Raw genomic sequence first — 27,183 nt, 5'->3', positions numbered from 1 at the left:
ACCTAATACTACCATTTGGTTTTGGCACCATAACACAGGGTGAACTCCAATTCGAGTTAGAAGGTCTAATAATATTATTCTCTAATATATATTCAATTTCTTTCTCAGCAAGTTCACATTTTTCTATGTTCATCCTATATGGGTGTTGTTTAATAGGTTTGGCATCTCCAACATCTACATCATGTGAAGCTATAGTAGTCCTTCTCGGAACATCTGGAAACAAATCCTTATATTTAAAAATTAATTCCTTCATCTGTTGTTTCTGCTCTAGCTGTAAATGTGCTAGTTTCTCATCAATATTTTCCAGAATGGTTGAATTTGGTAACCTAACAGACCAAACCATCCCAAGACCATTACCTCAAGTCCAGTATAGCTTCAACACCTGTCACGTGACAAGTATACCACTGTCACGTGTCACGGGAACGTAACACCACAAACAATCCTCCCACTAGGTCCCCACCCTCCTTCCGCTGTTTCCATCCACCCAACTCCCTTATTTGGCCTGACGCTCCACTTTTTCCTCTTCTATCAGGTTCTACACCAGCCGGTTCCACCAATCAGCTCCTGTTACTGTTTCTGCTCTTTCCTCCTCCATCTGCCAATCACCCCCCCCCCCGCTGGCTCCACCAACCGCTTGCCAACTCCCCACACGCCTTTATATATCTCTCCCTTCACCTGAATTCCCCTCCAGAAATACTGTCTGACCTGCTGACTTCCTCTGGTGATTTTCCTCCTGATCCAGAATCCAGTAATTACAGTCTCTGGTCTCCGGGACACACTCGTTCCATTAAGTGTGAGTGTGGACTGGCAGTGTAGACATCTCCAACACCCCCAATTCACCTTCCTCTCGTGCTCTGCGCGCAGTTTGTTTACTGCTCGTTTGCTCTGGAGAACATGGACATCTTGGCTTTCCCGCAGCTCCTGCTCAAACTCTTCGACAGGTTCGCAGCGCTGGCCGTGTTCTGCACCGTCTTTTGCCTGGTCTTTGACTTCATGAAGAGGCGCAAGACGTGTGGGAACTACCCTCCCGGGCCCCGGGGCTTACCTTTCGTCGGGAACATCCTGCAGGTGGATCTGAGCAACCCTCACCTGTCATTCGCAAAGGTAAAGATCGAGAGAGAGTGAGGTAGTGTTAAGATCGTGGCTCCCAGACCCCAGGACACCATTAACCCTTGCCGTTTCTTATCTGCCATTGAATGACCTTCACTCCCATACTTCTATCCTGTTAATTGTGTCTCCTTTACACCCGTTCAATTTTATCCTCCAGTTATCCTTTGCTCCCTATTTTCCTTCATATACATGTTTTAGTTCTCCATATCTTCCTCTGGCCTGGATCGAATGTTTCAGAGCTCCATTTATTATTAAAGCATTTTACATTAAATTCTTCTTCAACCAGTTTCCCGTAGCTGGGGGCGGAAACTTAAAGATAGGGTTCTATCGTTTCTGAGGAGTGCGGGGAAGGAGCGGTCCGACTTGGAATGTCGAATTAGTTCCCGTTTCCCAGGGAAGAGTGAGAATTCTGAGTTAGTATGCGCCCTTACTTCTCTGGCGATTAAATGAAAATATGCCCGTGTCCAGTCCCAGCTATGGTAGGCTCCACCTATTCTCTGGAAAAACACGCACCCCTAAAGGGGAGGAGGAGTATGAAACTTGGGCAGAGCAAGCCTCTGGATTGTTAGATGAGTGGCAGTGCTCTGATGACGTAAAGCGACAGAGATTGGTTGAAAGTTTGAGTGGGCGGGCTGCCGTGAAGTTCCGGTACCCCGTTGCTGAAGCTGTTGATTCTATGGGGGCATTGGAAAAGGCATTTGTCACTACAGGGAGCTCAATGGAGCTCACGACGGGGTTTCGGAACATGCGGCAGGAGCGGGGGAGAAGCTTTCTCCCTACATTTTTCAGCTAGAAAGGCAGCTAAATTACTTGCGGCGCAGAGGGGTCACTCAGGCGGCTAAGGTGGATCAGTTGATTGTGGACCAGATCTCAAAGGGCGCCCAGTCCCAGGACCTGATTGCTTGGGGTCTCCGACTATGTCGGAAAACGCGCCCCCTCCCTCTTTTGTTGAACTGATCAGAGAAGTGCGAGAGGAGAAGAATGAGCCGGAGGCGCGGGAGGCCTCCGTCAGCAGGGTACAGTCCTCGGTCGTGGTCCCCTGCGGTGAAGGGACCACGGATAGTTGCCCCGGGGAGTGGTAGAGGAAACTGTGGCCGAGTTGAGAATTGAGATGTCCCGGTTGTTACCAGCGTGTGTGACGCCCCCCTCCCCATATGATGGAGCTGATGGGGGGGTGGGCGGATCCTCTAAGGGGACGAACAATGTGGAGGGCTGCCGGCAGCCGGTGTCACTTGAGGAGAGTGAGCCCCGGGCACCTAAGCAGAGAGAATCGTTGGGAAAGTTTAGTGGAGACCCCGTGAGGGAACGGCCTGATGTCTCTGGGGAACATGTTCCCAGCCATATACCGAGGAACCTGAAAGCTGTGCGGTAATTTAAATGTGTGTGCGTGTGTGTTTGTAATAGGCACAATATGAATATTTAGAATGAAAGTCACAGAATCTCGTTGTAACGCACATAAAATGTTTGTGGAACGCAGCAGGCCAGGTAGCATCTACTAGGAGAAGCACTGTCGACGATTCGGGCCGAGACCCTTCGTCAGGACTAACTGAAAGAAAAGATAGTAAGAGATTTGAAAGTTAGAGGGGGAGGCTGAAATGCGAAATGATAGGAGAAGACCGGAGGGGGAGGGATGAAACTAAGAGCTGGAATGGTGATTGGCAAAAGGGATACAGAGCTGGAGAAGGGAAAAGATCATGGGACGGGAGGCCTAAGGAGAAAGAAAAGGGGAGGGAGGAGCACCAGAGTGAGATGGAGAACAGGCAGAGTGATGGGCAGAGAGAGAGAGAGAGAGAGAGAAAGGGAGGGGGAATAAATAAATCTGGGATGGGGTAAGAAGGGGAGGAGGGTTGGAGGAACAACACCTTATATTCCGTTTGGATAGCCTCCAACCTGATGGCATGAACATTGATTTCTCTAACTTCTGTTAATGCCCCTCCTCCCCTTTTTACCCCATCGCTGATTTATTTATTTCCCTCCCTTTTTTTCCTCTCTCTCTCTGCCCATCCCTCTTTGCCTGTTCTCCATCTCCCTCTGGTGCTCCCTTCCCCCTTTCTTTCTCCCTAGGCCTCCCGTCCCATGATCCTTTCCCTTCTCCAGCTCTGTATCCCTTTTGCCAATCACCTTTCCAGCTCTTAGCTTCACCCCACCTCTCCTGTCTTTTATCATTTCTGATTTCCCCCTCCTCCTCCCACTTTCAAATCTCTAACTATCTTTTCTTTCAGTTAGTCTGGGTGAAGGGTCTTGGCCTGGAACGTCAACAGTGCTTCTTCCTGTAGATGCTGTCTGGCCTGCTGTGTTCCACCAGCATTTTGTGTGTGTGTTCCTTGAATTTCCAGCATCTGCAGATTTCCTCGTTTGCATTTTTAATCACGTTATTTATTAATTGAAGGGTATTGTGAAATACAGCAAAGAAAATCTTTCACATTTTATAAACTTTACCTCGTCTATCTTTTTTACAAATCCATTGTTTATTAACATTGTCCAGATTCATTTGGCATCAAGATGAAATATACATCTTCATCCTCATTAGATCATCAAAATGGTCCACCTCGGGACTTCCGGTGAGGCACGAGGCAAGATGGCAGCACGGCACTGAGCGCTAACATATAACCCTCCTTTTTCAAGTTCTTTAGGGCTCATAGATGGTCTTAATACAAGGTTGAGTTGGAGAAAGATCTTACTAAAGACATGGCCTCAAAAAAAGATTCAAACTCAACCAGGAAACAAGATACCAGCAGACGATACCAAGCTAGCGATTCATCCGAGGAAATAGCTATGCTAATTAAGCAAACAATGGCAATGGAGATGGAATCGCTGCAAGAAACAGTAGCCCACATGCTAAAGGAGTCGCTGGAAAAGCCTCTCGACCCCATACAGAAGCATATAGCAGAGAATGGTAACATTCTCCGGTTGTTAAAGGAGGAAGCGGACATTCATGCTAAAAAAATTAGCACGGTCTTCAACAAAATAGACAACATTCAGGTTTGCTTACGCAAGAATGAGAAAGTTTCTATTCCCTGTCTCGCGGAGGTGACTAAGATATGGAAAAAACTAAACGACTTGGAGGACAGATCCAGGAGAAACAATGTGCAGTTGGTCAACCTACCGACAGGCGCGGAGGATGACGATCCAAGAGGTTACCTCCAGAAGAAGCTCCCTAATTGGATTCCAGCACTCAAGAATTCCCACAGCACTCCATCGGAGATCGATAGAGCACATAGGATCTTTTCCAACAACACTTCAAGACCGCAGACCATAATTTTTAGGCTTCTACGGTACACCGACCAGCAGGCTATCCTGGAGGGCAAGAGGAAAGCCAAACCTACTCTCCCTGATGGCACTCAGCTGCAGTTCTTTGCCAACTACAGCCCTGGCACGATGCAGGAATGGCAGGGATACAAGGAGATCCGTGCTAAGCTTCGACAGAAGGGCATCGACTCATTCCTCCTATACCCGGCGATTTTGAAAGTGAATATCAAGGGCATGAAGATGTCATTTAACTCGGCAGAGGAAGCGAAAGAAGCTCTGAAATTATCGGTGCTGGGAGATATGGAAGAAGACCATGGACAAAGTCCACATGCCCCTCAGAAGGAGATGGAACTGCATTAAGAGCTTGGACTAGTCTGTATGCGCAATCTAACAAGCACGGGAAGAAGTTAACGTTATAGATGTGACGTTCTCTGGTTATTCTTTTACTGGAAAGTCATTCGTTGCACTTTTGATGCCTTGCCCACTAGACCATGCACCAACACAGCTTTTCTATTTAGTTAATTTTTGTATTTAGCACTTTTAGCACTGTATTTTGTATTTAGCACTTTTGTATTTAATTAATTAAGGGGCCAATTTGTTTCTGAGTATTGCAGGTCAGAGTTCTAAGGTGATATTCAATATACCCAATTGTCATACTTCATCAAGAATGAAGCTGAAAAACAGCAGTTTGTTCTGAATAACTTTAGAATGTTACGTCTCCAGTAGACTTGTTTACGTTCCTGGGCACCAGGTAAGATAGCACTGGAGCCATCGCCAAGCGACGATCTGTTAAAGTGACAGTTTCTCGCTAGAGAGCTGTTGGGGTCTTGATAAAGTGTTAAACTATATTTGAGAAGGAAATGGTTTTAATTATATAGGTTAACAGGTTTGTCCAGGTTTTTTTCTTGGCTCTTTGATATGATTGTCTATGAGAACTGCTTTACCTTTCTAATTTGTTGTTGCTAGAGGGGGGCAGTTAATGTCAGTGTTTGATGTCTGACATTGCTAATTGACACTCACAGATGTTACAAAGTAAAGGGTTGAATGTGAGGGGTGGTGGGAAGGGGGTAACTCAGGGCTCCACCACCAACTTACAACAACAGATCCAGGGGAAGATGAACAACACAGATAAATTAGAAAATCTTACCATTGTATCATTTAACGTTAGAGGATTAAACTCTCCCTACAAGCGTTCAAAGGTTTTGGATTTCTTACGCAGGAAGAAAAAAGATATCACGTTGTTACAGGAAACATATCTTAAACCTAATGACATTCCCAGGGTCAAAACCGCTTTTATAAACCCATTGTGGCATCAGCTGATGGTACTCGTACCAAAGGAGTTATGGTATTAATGAGACGTAATATTAATGTAGCAATTGAAAGGTCTGGCGCCGACAATAAAGGACGTCTAGCTTTTTGCTGTACATCCATTCAGAGTAAAAAAGTTGCATTCATTAGCCTATATGCCCCAACTATATTCAAAGTTGAATTTTTTCCCTCAATTACCTCACAATTACTGAAGTTAAGTGACTACCAACTAAATGTTGGTTCGGACATGAACGCTTTGGTAAACATTAACCTCGATAAATCTTCTTCAGCTATATCAAGCTCTCAAGAATCTGCTTCGAAAGCACTTAACCTTTTTCTAATGGATTTAAATTTAACTGATGTGTGGAGGGTAGGGTGCATATTCCATCTGTTAAAGACTATACCTTCTTCTCCACAAGACATAAAACTTCCTCTCGGATAGATTACATTCTTGTATCCTCTGGTCTGCTGCCTTTAGTACACTCATATCTGATCACAACCCAGTCATATCTACTTTTAATTAAGGCAAAATTTAAAATAAGGCTACTAGGTGGAAGTTTAACTCCACCCTTCTAAAAAACAATGAATTTCTATCACAACTGAGAACAAAGCTGACAGAATTTATAAATTTAAATAAAAATAGTGTCTCAGATGTGACAGTGATTTGGGCCTCCATCAAGGGTTTCTTACGAAATAATGCCATATGGTTCAGTGCCCAGCTACATAAAAGCTGGCTTCAAAAGATTTCCACCCTAGAAGAACAATGTAAGGTTTTGGAGAATGATCTCAAAAGGAGATACACCATAACAAAAGAAAACGAGCTCAAAACAAAACAAGCAGAATTAAATGACTTATTAAGAAGCAGGGCAGAATATATGATCCATATAACCAAACATAAGTATTGTGCAGAAGGCAGCAGACCGAGCCATCTTTTGGCACTAACGCTCAAACAACAGGAAGCTAAAAGGTTTATACCAGCAATTAGATGTGCTAAACGTGGAGTAGTATCTTCAACAGAGGAAATAAATGAGACATTCAAGAATTACTTTAAAGAATTGTATACAAGTGGCTCAGTTCCTTCTGAGAATGACTTCACTGATTTTTTTAGTGGATTAGACCTCCCTACGTTGTCATTAGAGGACACCAAAACTCTAGACTCTCCTGTTATACTGGATAAGCTACTTAAAGCAGTCAAAGCTACAAATAGATGTATAGATGGCATACCTGTGGAACTTTACCTAGCACTTTGGGATATTCTTGGACCAGTATGATTAGAAACATTAAATTATGCTTTTGGAAATGGCGCTTTCCATAGAGATCTAAACACAGCCCTGATCACAGTTATACCTAAGCCCGGTAAGGACCCCTTGGAGTGTGCCAATCACTGTCCAATCTCCTTGATAAATGCTGACCTCAAGATATTTTCCAAAGTCTTAGCCAGTAGACATGAGACAGTAGTTGGGAAAATAATTAACCCAGATCAAATGGGCTTTATCAGGTGACGTCTCGCATCTGATAATATTCGCCGGCTCTTACACATACTGAGTGCAAGACTTAAAATCTCACCTGCCTGTGGCCTGCTGTTTCTTGATGCTGAAAAAGCGTTTGATCCTCTTGAATGGCCATATCTTTGGAGAGTTCTTAAAGAATTTAAGTTTGGCGATAAATTTATCAATATGATTCAAACATCGTATGCTAATCCTTCAGCCCGGGTATATGTAGGAGGAGGTTTCTCAGAGTTATTTGACATAGGACGGGGCACACGACAAGGGGACCCTTTGTCCCCTTTAATTTTTACTATATCTATTGAACCGCTTGCACAGTTAATTAGAAACTGTCCTCAGATCTCCCCTATTACAATAGGTACAACTTCACATTCGATATCACTTTACGCGGAAGACACGCTATTTTATATGGCAAATGTTCAACAAACTCTCCCCTATGTTTTAAAAACACTGGAGCAATTTGGATTTCTTTCAGGATGCAAAGTTAATTTGTCAAAATCAGCACTGATGCTGATTAATACGGATAAAAGTAAGGTGTCTCTCCCTCCCCAAATTACGGTTACAAATGAGGTCCGCTACTTGGGTATTAAAGTTAATACTTCCCTATCATCTGAAAAAAAATAGAAAAACATATTAATAGACGGAGACACCTGCCAGCATCAGTCCCAGCCTGTATATCGATCATTAAAATGAACATCTTGCCCCGCATTAATTTTATCAGCTCAATGATCCCACTTGCACCTCTAGCAGGATATTGGTAATAACTAGACTCCTTACTACGATGCTATGTTTGGAACAGTAAACGACCCAATATAAAGTGATCAACTCTACAATTCAAAAAGTCCAATGGGGGATTGGCATGTTCAAATTTTAAATTGTATCATTGGGCATTTGTATTAAAAAGTCTTAGCTATTGGATGGAGGAGGATAAAGTTTCATTATGGAAAAATATAGAACAAGAGCTATAGCACCAATAAGGTTGAAGGACTTTCTCCTTATAGGTATGTCTACCAAAAAATGTGATTTGTCTTACGGTCCAATTTTAACCCATATGCTACAAATGTTTAGAGCAGCAGAAAAATTCCTAAAATTTAAAAGCATATGGTGCAAATCATCTCCATTATGGAACAATAATCATTTTCTATCTGGGGGGAAACGATTCACTTACAGAACTTGGGAGGATAAAGGTATTGCTACTCTTCAAGGTATTAATGTGGCAAGTACTATCCTTAGCTTTCAAGAACTGATATCTCGATATAATATTGATAAACACTCTCTTCTACTTTAGAGTAAGATCAGCTTGTAGAGCCTATGGCGTTCCCTGGGGGTCAGATTTAAAGGACCATCCCATTTTAAGTTGGATACAAGGTGCTCCAGGGCAGATAGTGTCATATGTCTATGATAAATTAAACTCCCAGAATTATATGCCCACATCAGGAATGAAAGCCTGGGATAGGGACATATCTGAATTGGGACAAGACTTAGACTGGGATGCGATTTGGGATAATGCTGCCGGTGCATTGAATGTAATTTGTTGATGTTTCAATAAAAAATTAGTAAGAAAAATGGTCCACCTCTAGTCTGTTTCTGGATTTACATTTGAATTCGTAAGACTGACTGCACGTTCGCAGCCGGCGGTTTATTAACAAAGAGCTGCCGACTTCTATTGTTTATTGTTACAGTTTGTCAGCGTTCAAGTAACAATATAAATACGTCGTACAATGTTTCAAAGGAAAGGCTGTGGTATGTTTATTTATTTCATCATCATCATCGGGTGCCATACCCAGTCTGAGCTCCGACTGCCTTGGCCCACACACTCCCGTTTCGGGTCAAACATCGTACAATGTTTCAAAGGAAAGGTTTATTTATTTAGAAAATCCAAATGATATGCATTAACGCACAATTGATTACCGTCCTGAAGAAGGGGTTCGACCCGAAACGCCAATGTTTATTCATTTCCATTGATGCTGCCAGACCTGCTGAGTTCCTCCAGCATTTTGTGTGTGTTTACTCCTAAAAAGCTGCAGATACGGGATACCTGAAAGTAAAAACGGAACTTTGGAAATATTTAGCTGGTCAGGCAGCGAATTGGATTAAAAACATTAATTTCTCGTCAGAATCTGTCTCCGTTGGTTATCTCTGAATCAGTTAATCAATTCTCTTTCTGTCTTTTATTCCGATATTTATCTGAGGTGCGTTCTTCCCCATTTCCATATTTGTTGTACCTTTTCCTTATGCTACATTCCGTAAATGTTGTGAAGCTATCGGTCCGTCCAAGTAATGGGATACGTAGCCAGCTTTACAATTTTAATCCTAATTATTAACCCTTGCTGGCCGTCTCCGTCACTACTGGGCAACCTGTTGGGTCCCCGCAGAGCGCGGCTGCACGCTGCAAAGCGGGGGAATGCGTGTGCCCGTGTACAAGAACATCATCGCCAATCGCGTGCACGGGGGATTCTGTAAGGGACGTGAATAATTTAGAGCTGAATCACAATTATTTTCCACGTTTTAATTCTTCTGTGTTTTCGTGTAGATTTGTTTTGATCGTTAACGTTTGTATTTTTAAAAACTCATGGTTTGGAGAGCGGCGTCGGAGTCTCCGTGGCGCGCCATCCAAACTGGAGCCGGTCCTCTCCCCCGCCCACCTCCGCTGTTCGTCCGGCTGAAGACAAGCCGTACTGTGTTTGACTGCAGATTTCTGCAACATTCATATACTCTGGTTCTTGGACTATATTTCTATGTGATGTATTTTACTGATATACCTGCTTGCTATTTTATATGTGCTGTGTGCGCTTTGTGTTGGTTCTGGGTGTTGCACCTTGACATCGGAGTAACGCTGTTTCGTTTGGCGGTATTCGTGTATGGCTGATTGACAATTTAACGATAAAATCAGCACCATTTTAATCACTTCTAAATGTTCCTAGGTGTTCTGATTGCCGAGGGTAAAGGAGGAAAATATCAGGGCCCAGGCATTAAAAGTAACCCGGGCTGAATACCGTGGGCTTCCCGTTGCTTCCTCTCAGATGATATGAATTAGTCAATTAAAAGCAAAGTCGGCCATTTGGCGCCTCGTACCTGCTGCACCATTCATTAAGTCATAGTTGATCCTTTACCTCAGCAGCATTGTCTTGCGCTTCATTCCTTTAACATCTGCAATCTCTGCCTTCAATGTACTCAGGGAATGGAGGCGCACAGCCGCTCTCCGGTGACAATCGATCTTACAAAGGTCCTTTGTGCGCTGCAGAGAGCTTGATCTGGAATTTCCAAACCCACAGTTGTTAACGCAGCTTAAATTATTGTACAGAGAGTAAATTGCACAGGAATACAATTCTGGCAATTAGAGAACTCGCCCAGTTCCTTTTATTCATTTAAATGGGATCAAAATACTATTGTTCAGTTCGATGGTGCGCAAACCTGTTTAACCAGGTTTGTCTCAGATCCTACATCATCACCATTAACATGTGCCGTGTGACATGACATGGGCGATCACGGTCTTCCATCTGTTTTTTGTAAACCTGAGAAATTCTCAAAACCTTTGCTTGTCCATCCCTTGATGTGGCTCATGAATGTCATTGCTGTCAACTGCAACTTTTTCTTCCCTCATTTTCTCCCGTCACTTCAAGATGTTCCAGGTTCTCTTTCCTCAGTACATGTCCCAGAAATCCCGTCTGCCATTTCCTGATTGATGATATCAGCTCTCTTCTTATTCCAGCTGTCTGCAACACTTCCTCGTTTGTTACTCCGACCTTCCATGACATTTTCATCATTCTTCTCAAAATCACATTTTTGCACCTTTGAGACTTCCTCATTTTGATTTGATATTGGCCAAAGTCTGCTTCGATATGTTAGTGTGGAATGAATGTAACACCACAACACTGAGCTTTGTACCCATAGAAATGATGTTATTCTTTAGTATCCTGCTTAAACACTCAAACGTGCATTTAGCAATCCCAATCCTCCTCCTAATTTCAACACCAACCCTCCAGTCAGATGCTTTTGTGCTCCCTGCATAATTGAATTTCTATATTTGTTTAATTGTTTCATTGCCCTCTTTCAGTTTGCATTTCTGTATTTCTTTCTTCTTTGTGACAACCATATATAAGAACATAAGAAATGGGAGCAGCAGTAGGCCATATGGTCTGTATAACCTGCTCTGTCATTCAATAAGATCATTTCTGATCTGGCCAAGGACTCACCTCCACCTACCTGCCTTTTTCCCATAACCCTTAGTTCCTCTACTATGCAAAAATCTATCCAGCCTTGTCTTAAATGTATCTACTGAGGTAGCCACCACTGCTTCATTGGGCAGAGAATTCCACAGATTCACCACCCTCTGGGAAAAGCAATTCCTCCTTATCTCCGTCCTACATCTACTCCCCCAAATCTTGACGCTATGTCCCCTAGTTCTAGTCTCAACTATCAGTGGAAACAACTTTCCTGCCTCTGTCTTATCTTTCCCTTTCATAATTTTATGATTCTGTAAGATCTCCTCTCATTCTTCAGAATTCCTGTGAGGACAGTCCCGGGTGACTCAATCTTTCATAGTCTAACCCCTCCCCCCATCTCTGGAATCAACCTGGTGAACCTCCTCCAAAGCCAATATATCCTTCCTCAAGTAATGAGACCAGAAATGCACCAGCACTCCAGGTGCAGCCAACTGGTTTCTCTGCTTCAGATAAGGAGTGGAACAGTCCTATGATGAAATCAATATTAAAACAATGCCTTAAATCAAACAATATCCATTGAAAATGAAGTAAGATTCTGGCTTGCATTTCCACATGCCCTTTGCATGTCCCCTAGGTTTCTGCAATGTCTTTACTTTCTTACAAGGTTAAAGTCCACTACTCTCTGCAGTTTCATTGTTCCAGCTTATTCGAATTGCTGTACCAGACCACAATGTGACCGTTCAGAACACTTTCAACAGTTTATCTGTATAAGTTTGTTAGAATGTTTGGTTGAGGGTAGCCATGGGAACACACGTGGGTCCCAGCTCTGCCTGCCTCTTCATTGGCTTCGTAGAACAGTCCATGTTTGAAGCGTTCCCCAACTCTTCCTCCGCTACATTGAAGACTGCATTGGTGCTGCTTCATGCACCTATGCTAAGCTGATCGATTTTATCAACTTCCACCCCCACACTTAAATTCCACCTCTGACACCTCCCAACCCTTTTTTGATCTCTCGGTCTCCATCTCTGGCATCTTCCCCCTTCCTTCTCATTCTTGAAGAAGAGTCTTGGCATTAAACATTGACTGTCTATTCATTTCCATAGACACTGCCTGACCTGCTGAGTTCCTCCAGCATTTAGTGTGTGTTGTTTTGGATTTCCAGCATCTGCGTACTTTCTCGTGTATATACCCTGGTGTATGTATCTTAGCTGTCCAAATGTTCCAGGGTTGAGTGAATAAACAATCAGATGGCATCTACTGTGAATTTGATATGCTGGTAGGCAAATTGGAGTGGATCCAAGTTACTTCTCAGTCAGGAGCTGATATGTTTCATCGCCAGCCTCTCAAAGCACCTCATCACAGTGGATATAAGTGCTACTGGACAATAATCATAGAGGCAGGTTACCACGTCCTTCTTAGCACCAGTGTAGGTGAAGTTTGCTTGAAGCAGGTAGGTATCTCTGACTGCCAAAGCGAGAGGTTAAAGATCTGGGTGAACACTCCAGCCAATTGATGAGCACAGGTCTTTAGTACTTGGCTAGTTACTCTGCCTGGGCTGTATGCTTTTTGGGGGTTCATCTTCCTGAAGAATGCTCACACTTCAGAGGCTTCAGAGACTGAAATCTTAGGATCCTCAAAGGTTGTGGGAGTTTGTGATGGATCCTTCATGTTTTAACAGTCAAAGCAAGCTTAGAAGGCATTGAGCTCATCTAGAAGTGAAGTCCTATTGTCACCTATGTCACTTGATTTTACTTTATAAGTGGTGAGAGCATTCAAGACCTGCCACAACTGTGGAGCATCCTTTGTTGATTTAAGTTTAGTCCAGAATTTCCACTAAGTATGCCTGCAGAAAAGGAATCTCAGGGTTGGATGTGGTGATGTGTGTGCACTCTGATAACAAATTTAACTTTGAACTTTGAGGCGGCTTTCCAGAGATCATACCTTGACCTCTTGTAACCTCCTTGGCCACCAGACTAAAATGCCTCTGATCTGACCCTCAGTGGTTTGTGGAACTCATGGTTCATCCAAGGCTTCCGGTTGGGGAAGACTCTGAATAATTTTGTGGGGCAAACTCATCTGCAACTGTTTTAATAGTGTTTGTAACAACCATGGTGTGTTCATTCAGCTCCACAGATGAATCCCTGAACACAGTCCAGTCTACAGACTCAAAACAATCTGGTAGTTGCTCCTCTGCCTCGCGCAACCACCTCTTTGTTGCCCTAATCTCTGAAACTTTGTTCTTTAGCCTCTGCCTGTATGCAGGTAGGGGAAGGACAGCCAAGTGACCGGATTTCTTGGAATGTGGTCTGGGCATGGAATGGCAGGCATCCCTTATCTTAGTGTAACAGTGGTGTAGAGCGTTGAGACCTCTGGTGATACCGGTTATATACTGATGGTATAGGGCAGGGATTTCTTCAAGCAAATAGAAATCCCTAACTATGACTTGAAATGTGTTGGGACAGACTGTTTCTTGTTTGGAGATGGCATCGTGCAGTATCTCAAACACTTGATTATAGTAGGCCTCTGGTGGTATGTGAACTCTGGTGAGGATGACGGATGATAAATGGAACTGATGGTGTTGGATCGTTAGCTGATAAAGGCTGGGGGGAGCATGAGTTTGACAAAACCACCACATCGGAGCACCAATGGGAGTGTATGATAAAACACACGCCTCCTCCTTTTGTCATTTCTGACCCGGCAATTCGGTCCATCCTGTGAATCGAGAAACCTCCGGGGCTGATCACCATATCTAGCGTGCACAGAATGTCGCTCTGGTTCTCTGGCACCACATAGGCATTGAGAACATTTCCCAAAAGCTGTGTGCCGGTGATGCTGCTGCAATAGGTTTATCAATACACCTGTATGTTTTTTACATGACAATAAATTTGACTTTGAAGCACAGCCTTTGTGGCAGGATTTTTTATTGGCCCATTTAGGGATGAATACTGAATGGGGAAACAATGGCCCATTGAATTCAGTGGCAATGGGGCCGGGAATCCAACAGCAGCAATGGTGCAGAGTGAATAGGTGCTGGGTCTGACTGAGAACTCAGCGATGGTGCAGAGTGAATAGGTGCTGGGTCTGACTGAGAACTCAGCGTTGGTGCAGAATGAATAGGTGCTGGGTCTGACTGAGAACTCAGCGATGGTGCAGAGTGAATAGGTGCTGGGTCTGACTGAGAACTCAGCGATGGTGCAGAGTGAATAGGTGCTGGGTCTGACTGAGAACTCAGCGATGGTGCAGAGTGAATAGGTGCTGGTTCTGACAGAGAACAGCGATGGTGCGGAGTGAATAGGTGCTGGGCCTGACAGAGAACTCAGCGTTGGTGCAGAGTGAATAGGTGCTGGGCCTGACAGAGAACTCAGCGATGGTGCAGAGTGAATAGGTGCTGGGTCTGACTGAGAACTCAGCGATGGTGCAGAGTGAATAGGTGCTGGGTCTGACTGAGAACTCAGCGTTGGTGCAGAGTGAATAGGTGCTGGGTCTGACTGAGAACTCAGCGATGGTGCGGAGTGAATAGGTGCTGGGTCTGACTGAGAACTCAGCGATGGTGCAGAATGAATGGTTGCTGGGTCTGACTGAGAACTCAGCGATGGTGCAGAGTGAATAGGTGCTGGGTCTGATTGAGAACTCAGCGATGGTGCAGAGTGAATAGGTGCTGGGTCTGACTGAGAACTCAGCGATGGTGCAGAGTGAATAGGTGCTGGGTCTGACTGAGAACTCAGCGATGGTGCAGAGTGAATAGGTGCTGGGTCTGACTGAGAACTCAGCGATGGTGCAGAGTGTATAGGTGCTGGGCCTGACAGAGAACTCAGCGATGGTGCAGAGTGTATAGGTGCTGGGTCTGACTGAGAACTCAGCGATGGTGCGGAGTGAATAGGTGCTGGGTCTGACTGAGAACTCAGCGTTGGTGCGGAGTGAATAGGTGCTGGGTCTGACTGAGAACTCAGTGATGGTGCAGAGTGAATAGGTGCTGGCTCTGACTGAGAACTCAGCGATGGTGCAGAGTGAATAGGTGCTGGGCCTGACTGAGAACTCAGCGATGGTGCAGAGTGAATAGGTGCTGGGTCTGACTGAGAACTCAGCGTTGGTGCAGAGTGAATAGGTGCTGGGTCTGACTGAGAACTCAGCGATGGTGCAGAGTGAATAGGTGCTGGCGCTGACTGAGAACTCAGCGATGGTGCAGAGTGAATAGGTGCTGGGTCTGACTGAGAACTCAGCGATGGTGCAGAGTGAATAGGTGTTGGGTCTGACTGAGAACTCAGTGATGGTGCAGAGTGAATAGGTGCTGGGTCTGACTGAGAACTCAGCGATGGTGCAGAGTGAATAGGTGCTGGGTCTGACTGAGAACTCAGCGATGGTGCAGAGTGAAAATGTGCTGGGTCTGACTGAGGACTCAGCGATGGTGCAGAGTGAATAGGTGCTGGGTCTGACTGAGAACTCAGTGATGGTGCAGAGTGAATATGTGCTGGGTCTGACTGAGAACTCAGCGATAGTGCAGAGTGAATATGTGCTGGGTCTGACTGAAAACTCAGCATTGGTGCAGTTTCTGTTCTTTTCTGCGTTCAGACTCTGAGAGTTACAGTAACGTCCTGGTGCTTTCTCTTTCAGCTGTGGAAGAAGTACGGCGATGTGGTGAGTTTAGAGTTTGGATGGACAAACCTGGTGGTGCTGAGTGGCTACAAGACCCTGAAAGAGGCTCTGGTGAAGAAATCAGAAGACTTTGCGGACCGGCCCAACCTTCGAATCTATGAAAAGTTCTTTGAGCAGCATGGGGAAGGTGAGTGTGAGGCTGGGTGCAGAGACTATTCTGGGTACCAGGTGGGAGGGATTGTGAACTGTTGAACTTTCGATGTTCTCTGTGAATGAGTAATGAGCCCAAAACCTCACCAACATTTTGGGGGAATGTCACTGTGTGCAGGGAAATGCAGCCAGTGGCTCTTGAGGGGATCAGCAACTGTGTCCTCAGGATGATGAAAAATTATTGAAACGGCAATTGGTCCCGGAATATTGTCTCGCTTTCTCTCTGGACACACTGGTCACCAGATACAGTGAGTTCAGTACCGCTGTTTGTACTGTGGTCTCTGGATTTCCAGCTGAATTTCCCCTGGACGCACTGGCTCCAGTCTCCCAGGATACACCAAATACTGTGACCCAGAGGGGGTGAGAGCTGGGGGAAACTTGAACAAGTGCTGCCTGTGTGTACTTTATTTTCTGGTGATGATATATTACCATAGATTATGGTGGGTCTTTTGCATGCTAACCCAGACAGCTCAAAATATCGTACTGATTCTTTAGGATCTGGGTAAATAATCTAATTGTAAATTAAAATGCACCAGTCCTAGAAGTCAATGAACAGAGAAAGATGCCCTTCAATAGTTCAATAGTTCCATTTAATATCAGAGAAATGTATACAATATACATCATGAAATTCTTGTTCTTCGCAGATATCTACAAAAGCAGAGGAGTTCCCCAAAGTATAAATGACAGTAAAACTGCTGGAACCCCAGAGAACCCCCCTAGTCCCCCCTCCCACACACCAGTAGCAGCAAAGCAACAATGCTCCCCCACCCCCACTTACTTCAGCAAAAAAAACATCAGCACCCTCCACCCACCAAGCAAACAATAGCAAACCCCCAATAAAGACCATGATCTGTAGTGCAGCAAAAACTCCAGGTGTGGCCTCACCAGTACCCTGTACAGTTGCAGCATACTCTCCCTGCTCTTAAATTCAATCCCTCCAGCAATGCAGCCCGACATCCCATTTGCCTTCCTGACAGCCTGCTGCACCTGCAAACCAACCGTTTGTGATTCATGCACAAGCACTTCCAAGTCCCTTTGAACAGCAGCATGCTGCAATGTTTTACCATTTAAATAATAGTCTCCATATCTTCTGCAGAATTTGCTTTACCTCTCAATTTAGTAACATAAGCATTACATTTAGTACCCTCTTCAAGAGTGTTAATGTACATCATGAAAAGTCATGGACCCAGCACTGACCGCTGTGGCACACCGCTCACCACTGATTGCCAACCAGAGTAACACCCATGGATTCCAACTCTCTGCTTTCTATTAGTTAACCAATCCTCTATCCATGCTGATGCATCACCCCCAACACTATGAATCCTTATCTTATGGATAAGTCTTTTATGTGGCACCTTATCAAATACCTTCTGAAAATCCAAGTAAATAATGTCCACCTGTTCCCCTCTATCCACTGCGCTCGTTATATCCTCAAAGAACTCCAGTAAGTTTGTCAAACAGGACCTGTCTTTGCTGAATCCATGCTGTGTTTGCCTAATGGATCATTTCTCCCCAGTTGCCTTGCTATTTCTTCTTTAATGATAGTTTTAATGAGAGCATGCGATTTGTCGAGTATAGGGCCCCTAACTGCTGTTCAGTTGTTCCTAATATTCCATTTTCTCCCATGATACTTCAGTCAATGGCACTGGCATAGAGTTGGCTCATCCACAGGGCCCTGAACCCTTGAAATCTCGAAGGTGACCTTGTCTTCTAGGCCGCGTCTTTGGGATTTCAGAAGCCATCCAGTTGTTAGCCCCCAGTAGAGGGGCTCACCAACACAAAGAACCAAATTCTGAGGATAAATCCAGGTCAGGGTCTCCGACAGAACCCCATCAACCCTGAAAAGGAAAAAGAGAGAGACCTCAAAGTTCAAAATTAAGCTGTTTCTGCACATGAGCTCGAAGGAGTCGCGGTTAAGCACATTTGTAGCTCCGCCCTTTCTTATATCCTCAGCCCACCATCTCCATGGTGACCATCAATGTCCCAGTACTTAGTCTGTAGCCTTCTCTATCTTGCTATTTCAAGTGCTCATTTAGATACTTGTTGAAGGACTGGTTGAAAATGAAGATGAATAAATGACATTCCTGCTACACCCATCCAGGTATCGTGTTTGCAAAGTACGGAGACTGGTGGAAACAGCAAAGGAAGTTTTCACTCTTGACCCTGAAGAACTTTGGGCTTGGAAAGAAGTCCCTTGAATTGCGAATTGTGGAAGAGGCTGAATTTTTAATTCAAGGTTTTGAAAGTGAAAAAGGTGGGTGATCCTGAGGAAGCAACTGCTGTTCTTCGGTCCTGTGCTACTGTTGGTGTCTGGCACCTTGGTAAACCCAGTGTGTCACAGAAGGACAGCAGGGCAGGGTCGAGCACCTGCAGTTCGGGTAATTGATTTATTATTGTCACACTCAGACGGTGGTGTGAGTGTGGAATGAGCTGCCAGCAGAAGTGAAAGATGTAGTTTCTTTTTTTTTGGTAATTTATCTTTTTATTGAAGTTCATCATCAAACAAGCATTTGTATGAGATGTATTTCAGATATTCTACATATATATCATATAATCATATATGTCACAAATCTCCACAAAGTATTTATCTGAGGTATACACTTATAGAAAAGAGCGAAAATAAAAAAAAACAAGCAAAAGGAAAAAACTATGTACAAGTAGGGAGTGATCTTTTTTTTTTACAACATATTCATTGATTTGTGAGAATAAAATCAGGCCTATTATGTAGTTAAACCATTTTTCCCAGTATGAATCAAATTGTTCCAGTTTATGATTAACAGATGCTGTTATCTTCTCCATTTTGTAAATGTCCATTGTAATTTCCATCCATGCATTTAAAGATGGGCTCTCCTGTGATAATCATTTCCCAGTAAGAGTCTTTTTACCAGCCACCAACAGTACATTCATTAAATATTTATCTCTTTACAACCATTCTTGAGGTATATATCCAAAATATATGGTCTTACTCTCTAAGGGTATTTCACATTTAAAGATGTCTTGTAGGGCATTGTGTATCCCCCTCCAATAGATTTTGATAACAGGGCAGTCTCAAAAAATATGATAAAGATTTGCATTTTGATTTCCACAATTTCTCCAGCAAACAGGGAGGTTATTATTATAATGGGTTTTCTGAGAGGGTGTAATAAAATATCAAGTTTTTCCATCCAAACTCCCTCCATTTCTGTGATCTAGTACACTTCCATTGATACGTCCATATTATTGTCCATTCTTCCTCAGATATAATTATCCCTCCTTCCTTCTCCCATTTTGTTTTAATGTATGAAGTCGAATGTGTTTTAAGATTTGACAACCCCTTATACATGCTTGAAATGATTCTACTACCGTTATCTGAATTATATGCTTTTCTAAATAGCCCTATCAAGCATGTACTTGCCTTGGTTACATTTTTAAGTGTCTTATTAACATATTGTCGCATCTGTAAATACCGATAAAAATTTTGGTTTCTAATAGGTGTTTCTCTTTAAGCATTTCAAAACTGAACAGTGTTCCTTCTTTCATTACGTTGCAAAGAACTGCTATTCCTTTAGCTGTCCAGTCCTTAAATCTAGCATCCAATTTATTTGGTGTAAAATCCGAGTCATATGCACACCATTTAAGAATTGCAATATCTCCCTCTAGATTATAGACAATAGCCAATAGACAGTAGGTGCAGGAGTAGGCCATTCCGCCCTTCTAGCCAGCACCGCTATTCACTGTGACCACGGCTGATCATACACAATCAGTACCCCATTCCTGCCCTCTCCCCATATCCCTTGACCCCGCTATCTATAAGAGCTCTATCTAACTCTCTCTTGAAAGCATCCAGAGACTTGGCCTCCACTGCCTTCTGGGGCAGCGCATTCCACATATCCACCACTCTCTGGGTGAAAAAGTTTTTCCACATCTCAGCTCTAAATGGCCTACCCCTTATTCTTAAACTGTGGCCTTTAGTTCTGGACTCACCCATCAGCGGGAACATGCTTCCTGTCTCCAGTGTGTCCAATCCCTTAATAATCTTATATGTTTTAATTAGATCCACTCTCATCCTTCTAAATTCCAGTGTATACAAGCCTAGTCGCTCCAATCTTTCAACATATAACAGTCCTGCCATTCCGGGAATTAACCTTGTGAACCTATGCTGCACTCCCTCAATAGCAAGAATGTCCTTCCTCAAATTTGGAGACCAAAGCTGCACGCAATATATTATATTATATTAATTTCTTTTATAGTAGATTATATTCTTTTATAGTAGTTTTCCATATTTTAAGAGTCAATTTCACCCATGGGTTATCAATAGTATTTATGTACCTTTGCAGGTTGTTATCAGCCAAAATTGCTTGTATGGGGATGGGAAGTACCCGCTCCTCAATGTTTTTCCATTGAGCGTCATATGATGGGTTGCACCAACATATCACAGCTCTCAATTGTGCTGCAAAATAATAATCTCTAAGAAAAGGTAGACCCCATCCCCCCTTTTCCTTTACTAATTGCAAAGTTTTGAGATGAACTCTAGGCCTTTTACCTTGCCAAATATACCTTGCTAACATCTTGTTCCATTCATTGAATTGATATTGATTAATTTCTATTGGTAGGGTCTGAAAGAGATATAACAGTCTGGGCAGTATATTCGTATTAATAGACTCAATCCTTGAACTGAGACTGAAAAAAGGAATCAGGTTCCATCTTGCCATATCTTCCTTAAGGGTCCCTAATTTTATGAATTGTATTTTCTGCTATCTTTTTTTTCAGTTTCCACACCAGTATTTTCATAGATTTTGATCCACTTTCATAATGTCTCTTTCAGAAACATTAAATTTTTCCTGATTTCTTGCGTAGCCAAACTATTAATTTCATTCCTATTTTTAAAAATTTCCCCTAAAGTATCCTGTGCCAAATTCAATTTGTGTTTTTTCTCTAGTTCCTTCAGCCTATTTTGTAATTCCTCTAATGTTTTATTTCTTATTTTTTTCTTATATGAAGATATCGCTATAATTTTCCCTCTTAAGACAGCCTTCAGAGTATCCCATAAAATGGGAGGTGAAACCTCTCCATTATCATTAAATTCTAAGTAGAGACCAATTTCTTTTTTAATTTGTTCCTTAAAGTACGAATCATTGAGTAGACTTGAATTCAGTTTCCAAATAGTATTCTTTGGTTGTAGGTCAAAATCAACAGATAAATATATAGGTGCATGGTCACTTACATCTATTGTCCCAATTCCACAGGTGTTTATTTTGTCTTTGTCTTTTCCAAATGTTATGAAATAGTCTATTCTTGTATGTACAGAATGGGGAGCAGAATAATGAGTGTAATCCCTCCAACATCCTCAAAAAGTGTATTAACTTTCTTATGTAAAGGTTTTGTTTCATAGGTTTTTCTATTCAAAGAGTCTAAGTTTGGTTGTAATTGTAAATTTAAGTCTCCCCCACATATCAGGAGACCTTCTGTTTCTGCTACCATAATATCAGTAATTTTCTGAAAGAAACCAATATCACTTCCCGGGGGTGCATATATATTCAATAGTGTAACTGAATTTCCATCTATATTCCCCCTTACCAGAATATATCTGCCCTCTTTATCTCCCATTTAAATTTTCAAAATTTAGCTTATGTGAGATAAGAATAGCAACCCCTCTCCTATGTTCTGAGTCATATGAGGAGAAAAACAAATTAGTGAAGCCCATTCTCTTTAGTTTTCTATGCTCATTATCACTTAAACGAGTTTCCTGTAAATATACTACATGGGCTTGTTCTTTTTTTCCATTTTGGATAAAATTCTATTACGTTTGATTGGATTTAATAGCCCATTGACATTAAAAGAAATGAATTTTACTTTGTCCTTAGCCATCTGTATTTATCCGTCAATGTATCATTGAAATTAGCAAAATAAAACTTAATCGATCTACTCCCTGAACAAATAAGAACCAAGAAATGCAAATAATAACAAAAATGGCAATGAACTTGTGATTCCAAGGCTGAGGTCTCTAGTAGATGACCCTGCGCTGAGCTAGAGGAAATGTCTAGCTGTGGGGGATATCCCCTCCTACTTGTGAGTTGAGTGCCCCTATTGCAGTATTCATAAAAGTCAGTGAACAAATCCATTACACAGAAAAGATTTCCCTGTGTACTCCTCCTATACATGCACACACGCACGCACACACGCACACACACACACACACACACACACACATATATTACATACATACACATATATATATATATATATATTCTCATTTTGGCGGGGAAAAAGGAGTAAGTGAGTGAATAAAGAATAACAACTAAGTAATATAAAATCCACATTATAATTAGTATTTCTCGAGATAGGTATATCACCATCTACGTTTGTTTCTGTTTAGCTTCTCAACATTTTTAAAGTTAGCCAAACCTTATGGCTCTTCTGGAGGGGGTGAGTGCTGTCTTTGGAAAACTCCCGGTCTCTTCCTGATATACTTCTCTCGGCCTCCTCCCGTCTCCTGCCTTCTCGATTCTCGTACTATTTCCCAAGCGGAGCGGGATAATTCCGCTGCCAGGCTTCCCCTCGGTTTGATCACGCTGACAGGCAATCCTCTGGCCTTCATGTCTGGAGTCGCCTCTTCCACTGTCTGATACAGTTGGATCCCATCTTGATAAAACACTTGAAGTTTAGCAGGGTACGGAGTTTGAAATCTAATCCTTTCTTGTTTTAGTATTCGCTTGAATTCAGGGTATTCTTTACGTTTCTGCAGGTCCACGGGGTGGGGGTAATCTAGGTTGAAATATATTAATTTATCATCTAAAAACACCCTCTTCTTTCCCCAGGCCGTTCGTAGAATATCCACCTTGTTACTGTATGGAAGGAATTTAATTTTTATTGAGCGTGGCTTATCTGCTCTATCTCGGGTAGGCTTCGGGATGAGTGCACGATGCGCTCTCTCAATTTCCAGCTCCATAGTCGAGGGAAGCTCCAGCCTGTCCCGCAGCAACTTTCCGACAAACTCCGTCATAGACAAGCCCTCTGCTCCTTCGGGAACATTGTATATTCTGATATTTTTCCATCGTGATCTTCCCTCCAGGTCAAGCAGTTTACCTTCTTGTTGATGTAATATTTTTATCATCTTACTTAGTATCCATTCCAAGTTTTGAACGCGATCTTCCACCTTCTCAGTTCAAATCTCTGCCACCGCTAATTTTTGATTGACGTTGGCGAGTTCTGACTTAATATCATGTAGCTGCTGTTGTATATCTTTCTGGAACATCTTTATCTCTTTCAAAATTTCGATCATATTTGCTGCTTCGCCTGAACGAGGCCCAGCGTCCGCCTCACTAGCATGCGGTCGGGTCGGAGAGCCACTCGCTGCTCTCCTCTCGGCTGCAGGCTCCACAGTGTCGCTTTTTTATTTCCATTCTTTTTCCTCATTCTTGCCCCTCTTATCAGTTGAAATATTTTTGAAAAATATTGTATTTGATCAGTTAACGGGTCTTAATACGTGTTTTTCCGGAGGAGCTAGTGACCTAAGCTGCCATTCTTGATGATGATGTCACCGGAAAACCGAAAGAAGTAGTTTCAATTGCAACATTTAAGAGACATTTGCACAGATATATTGATGAGAGGGGTGTGGACGGCAGAGATCTGATGCGGGTAGATGGACTAGGCAGAAGGCCAGGTTTCTATGGGTTAGATGGGCTGAATGGCCTGGTTGGGTGCTGTAGTTCTCTATGGGATGTACTAAGATACAGTCTAATGCTTTGTTTTCTTGCCATCCATCCGTACAGACCATTTCATCACACCAAGGGAAAATACAACAATGCAGAATGTAGTGTTACTGTGTCAGAGAGTGCAGTGCAGGTAGGCAATAAGGTAGATTGTGAGATGAAGAAATCATCTGATTATACGAGAGGCCCGTTCAATAGACACACAACAGTGAGATAGAGGCTGCCCTGGAGTCCGGAGGTATGTACTTTCAGGCTTTTAGACCTGCTGCTCAGTGGGAGGGAAGACAAGAGGGAATGTTGCCCTCTCCACTCTCCTCTACATGGGCATTTCAAAGGGATTGACCATTTCAGCTCAAATCATCTCCAGTTTCCTAATGTTTTTGCCAATGGAAAGAGGGGCTTTGGATTCAGAGCTATCACCCAGGGTGGAGGATGTGTTAATGTTTAATCATTCCCTTTAAGATGTAACAGGCCCTCCTGTAGAGGAATGAAGCTCTGTCAGCTGCTTCTGTTGGTGTTCGGAAGCAACTGGCAACTATTTCTATTGATGTTGCCCTTCCATCAAAGTGAAGTAGCTCCAAATAGCTTCATAGGAGAGTATCCAGATCAAAAGCACCAAATTAGTCAACAGAGGAACATTAGGCAATGTGAGCAAACACTGGATAAAGGTTTCCAGAGGTTCAGAGCTGGAAATGACCTGGGAGAATGGACACACAGAGAGGGAACTGAATATCCCTCCCTTATAGTCGATTTCAATGTTGGGTTTTACTCATAAGGCATCCCCTTAACTCTTGATTCTCCTGTAGCCCAAGTGAATATAGAACTGAGGCAGTGGAAGGTGCAGCTCATGTTATAATAAAGAAAATGGCAGAAGGCTCTGGGAATTGGGCAGAAGAACAGTTCCCAGTGAGTTATAGTGCAGGAGAAAATGGTGGAGATTGCAAAAATTGAAAGAGGCTGAAAAAACTAATTTCTTATCATTTGTTCAGGTCTCCCTTTTGATCCACGTTTCCATTTAACTTATGCGAGCTCGAATATCATCTGCTCAATTGTCTTCGGTGAGCGCTTTGAATACAGTGATAAGAAGCTCCGTAGACTTTTGCACATACTTGAAGAAAACTTTGTGTTGGAAGGTGCATTTTGGGGTCAGGTAAGGACTGTTCATTCAATAAAGAACAAACCCTTGTGGACAGTGTAGGCTTCTGCCTTATTAGTCAGCTTCAAATTTCCATCGGTCTGTAGTAGTGCAGAGAGAAGAACTGAGTCATTAATGCAGGTGGACAACCAGCAGCTGAGCCCACCAGTTCTGATACAAACAGAAGAAGCAAGTTATCTGAAACTGTTGTCCTTGATGTTGGTTCCAGAAGGTTGGAACAGGTCTGGATGGAAATTGAGGTGATATTCCTTAAGCTGATGTATCAGTGTTGGAGACCACAGACAGATTGTTCAGATTGGAAGACTAAACTTATGATTTTTCTCTCTGACACCACTAACACTGTCTGATACGCTGGACATTTCCTATTTGTACATGTTCCTCCCTCTGTCTCTCTCCATCTCTCTCCATTCTTGATAATCAGTTGGCTTCGATGACAGTCAATAAAACCATCAGTTGACAAGTTCACCTTATTCCTTTTGCCCGATTGATCCACCTGTACATACATCATTTCTGCAATCTGCAATTTTAAACTAAAGTTTTCTCTCTTTCACAACTCTAAGCTCAGGACAAAGTCTACTTTTCTGAAAGTACCCTGGCCTGCTGAATGTTTCCAGCATTTTCTGTTTTTATTTCAGATGTCTAGCATCTGGAGATTTTACTTTGAGTTTTCCAAAGTTCTGAGGACAGATATCTTGTGAAATATTAGCAAGTGGTGAAAATAGAGCAGATGTCAGGAAGGGATACCTTAAAGGAAAGACAACAGGGTTAGAATTGGGTTTCTGAGTAAAGAGACTCAGTCCTTGTACTTGTGCTGCTCACAGCTGAGGGGAATGAAGAAATGCATTACTGTGTCCTGAAGGTGTTGGGTTGGGAACGATGGTGATAACACAAATTATCTGGGGTGAGCTTCTCTCAGGTTCAGCTTTCAGAAGATACCTGCACTACAAGCAGGGGGGCTAGCTTCCAAACTGGCACCCATCAAAAGAGGAGAACAGTTTGCTTGGCACACATAGAACACTTAGAACAGTTTGGCAAAGGAACAGATCCACACTGCCCCCCCACCTCCCCCAGCAGTTCATTCCAGGCTCCCTCCACTCTTTGTAAACTAAACATATCCTGCACATCTTTAAACTTTTCCTCCTCTCAACTTAGATACATGCCCTTCAACATCTTTACCCTAGGAAAACATACTCATAATCTCATATCTGCTCATAATTTTATAAACTTCAGTCAGTTCTCCTCTCAGCTTCTGATGCTCCAGTGAAAGCAGTCCAGGTATAATCCAGTCCAGATCGTGGGGTGCGGGACAAAAACGAGGAAATGATTCTGCCTCAGATAAAGAAAGTACTGCTGCCACTAACATGTGGTAGTTACTGTTGTAGGCCTCTTGCCCTTAATTACTTGATCGAGCGCTCAAGAAACATCCAAAAAGCTGATATATTGAAGCCCAAACATATACAAGGCAGCAGCAGTTTGAGATCAGAGTGTGAGAAATGTGTCACTGTCTGTGGAATTATTGTGACAACCCTGTGTATCTTAATGATATTCAGACAATCTTAATATTTATTCTGAATAAAGAAATTCAGTAAATCATTTAAAATTTGACCTTTATAATTCTAATGAGGCAATGAGTTACTTGTGTTAATGTGCAAATTTGTAAGTAGGTAGCAGATATTTGTAGTAAGCACAGCGTTGTGATTGTGGGAGATTTTAATTTTCCACACATAGACTGGGAAGCCCATTCTGTAAAAGGGCTGGATGGTTTGGAGTTTGTAAATTGTGTGCAGGATAGTTTTTTGCAGCAATGCATAGAGATACCAACTAGAGAATGTGCAATGTTTTGATCTCCTGTTAGGGAATGAGATATGTCAGGTGACGGAGGTACGTGTTGTGCAGCACTTTGGGTCCAGTGATTAGTTTCAATACAATTATGGAAAAGGATAGGACTGGACCCAGGGTTGAGATTTTTGATTAGAGAAAGGCTAACTTTTAGGAGATGCAAAAGGATTTAGAAGGAGTGGATTGGGACAATTTGTTTTATGGGAAGGATGTAATAGGGAAATGGAGGTCACTTAAAGGTGAAATTTTGAGGGTACAGAATTTTTTTGTTCCTGTTAGGTTGAAAGGAAAGGTTAAAAGTTTGAGAGAGCCATGGTTTTGAAGGGATATTGGAACTTGTTTCAGAAAAAGAGAGA

The 27,183-nt window shown here is 42.8% G+C and overlaps 1 protein-coding gene across 1 annotated transcript in view; it reads left to right on the top strand.

Annotated features, from left to right (window-relative positions):
• The first annotated feature begins 650 nt into the window (after nucleotides 1-650).
• Nucleotides 651-27,183, top strand: part of LOC140731860 (cytochrome P450 2J2-like) — a 40,452-nt gene continuing 13,919 nt past the window's right edge. Inside the window, exons 1-4 of the mRNA XM_073053781.1 lie at nucleotides 651-1,104; nucleotides 15,950-16,118; nucleotides 18,243-18,395; nucleotides 24,822-24,982. Of these exons, the coding sequence (XP_072909882.1) occupies nucleotides 895-1,104; nucleotides 15,950-16,118; nucleotides 18,243-18,395; nucleotides 24,822-24,982 (693 nt within the window). The 5' untranslated portion in view covers nucleotides 651-894. The remainder of the gene's footprint in view (nucleotides 1,105-15,949; nucleotides 16,119-18,242; nucleotides 18,396-24,821; nucleotides 24,983-27,183) is intronic.

Source organism: Hemitrygon akajei, chromosome 8 (assembly GCF_048418815.1).
Source record: "Hemitrygon akajei chromosome 8, sHemAka1.3, whole genome shotgun sequence".
Lineage (NCBI taxonomy): Eukaryota > Metazoa > Chordata > Chondrichthyes > Myliobatiformes > Dasyatidae > Hemitrygon > Hemitrygon akajei.
This window is presented reverse-complemented; position numbering and strand designations above follow the sequence as displayed.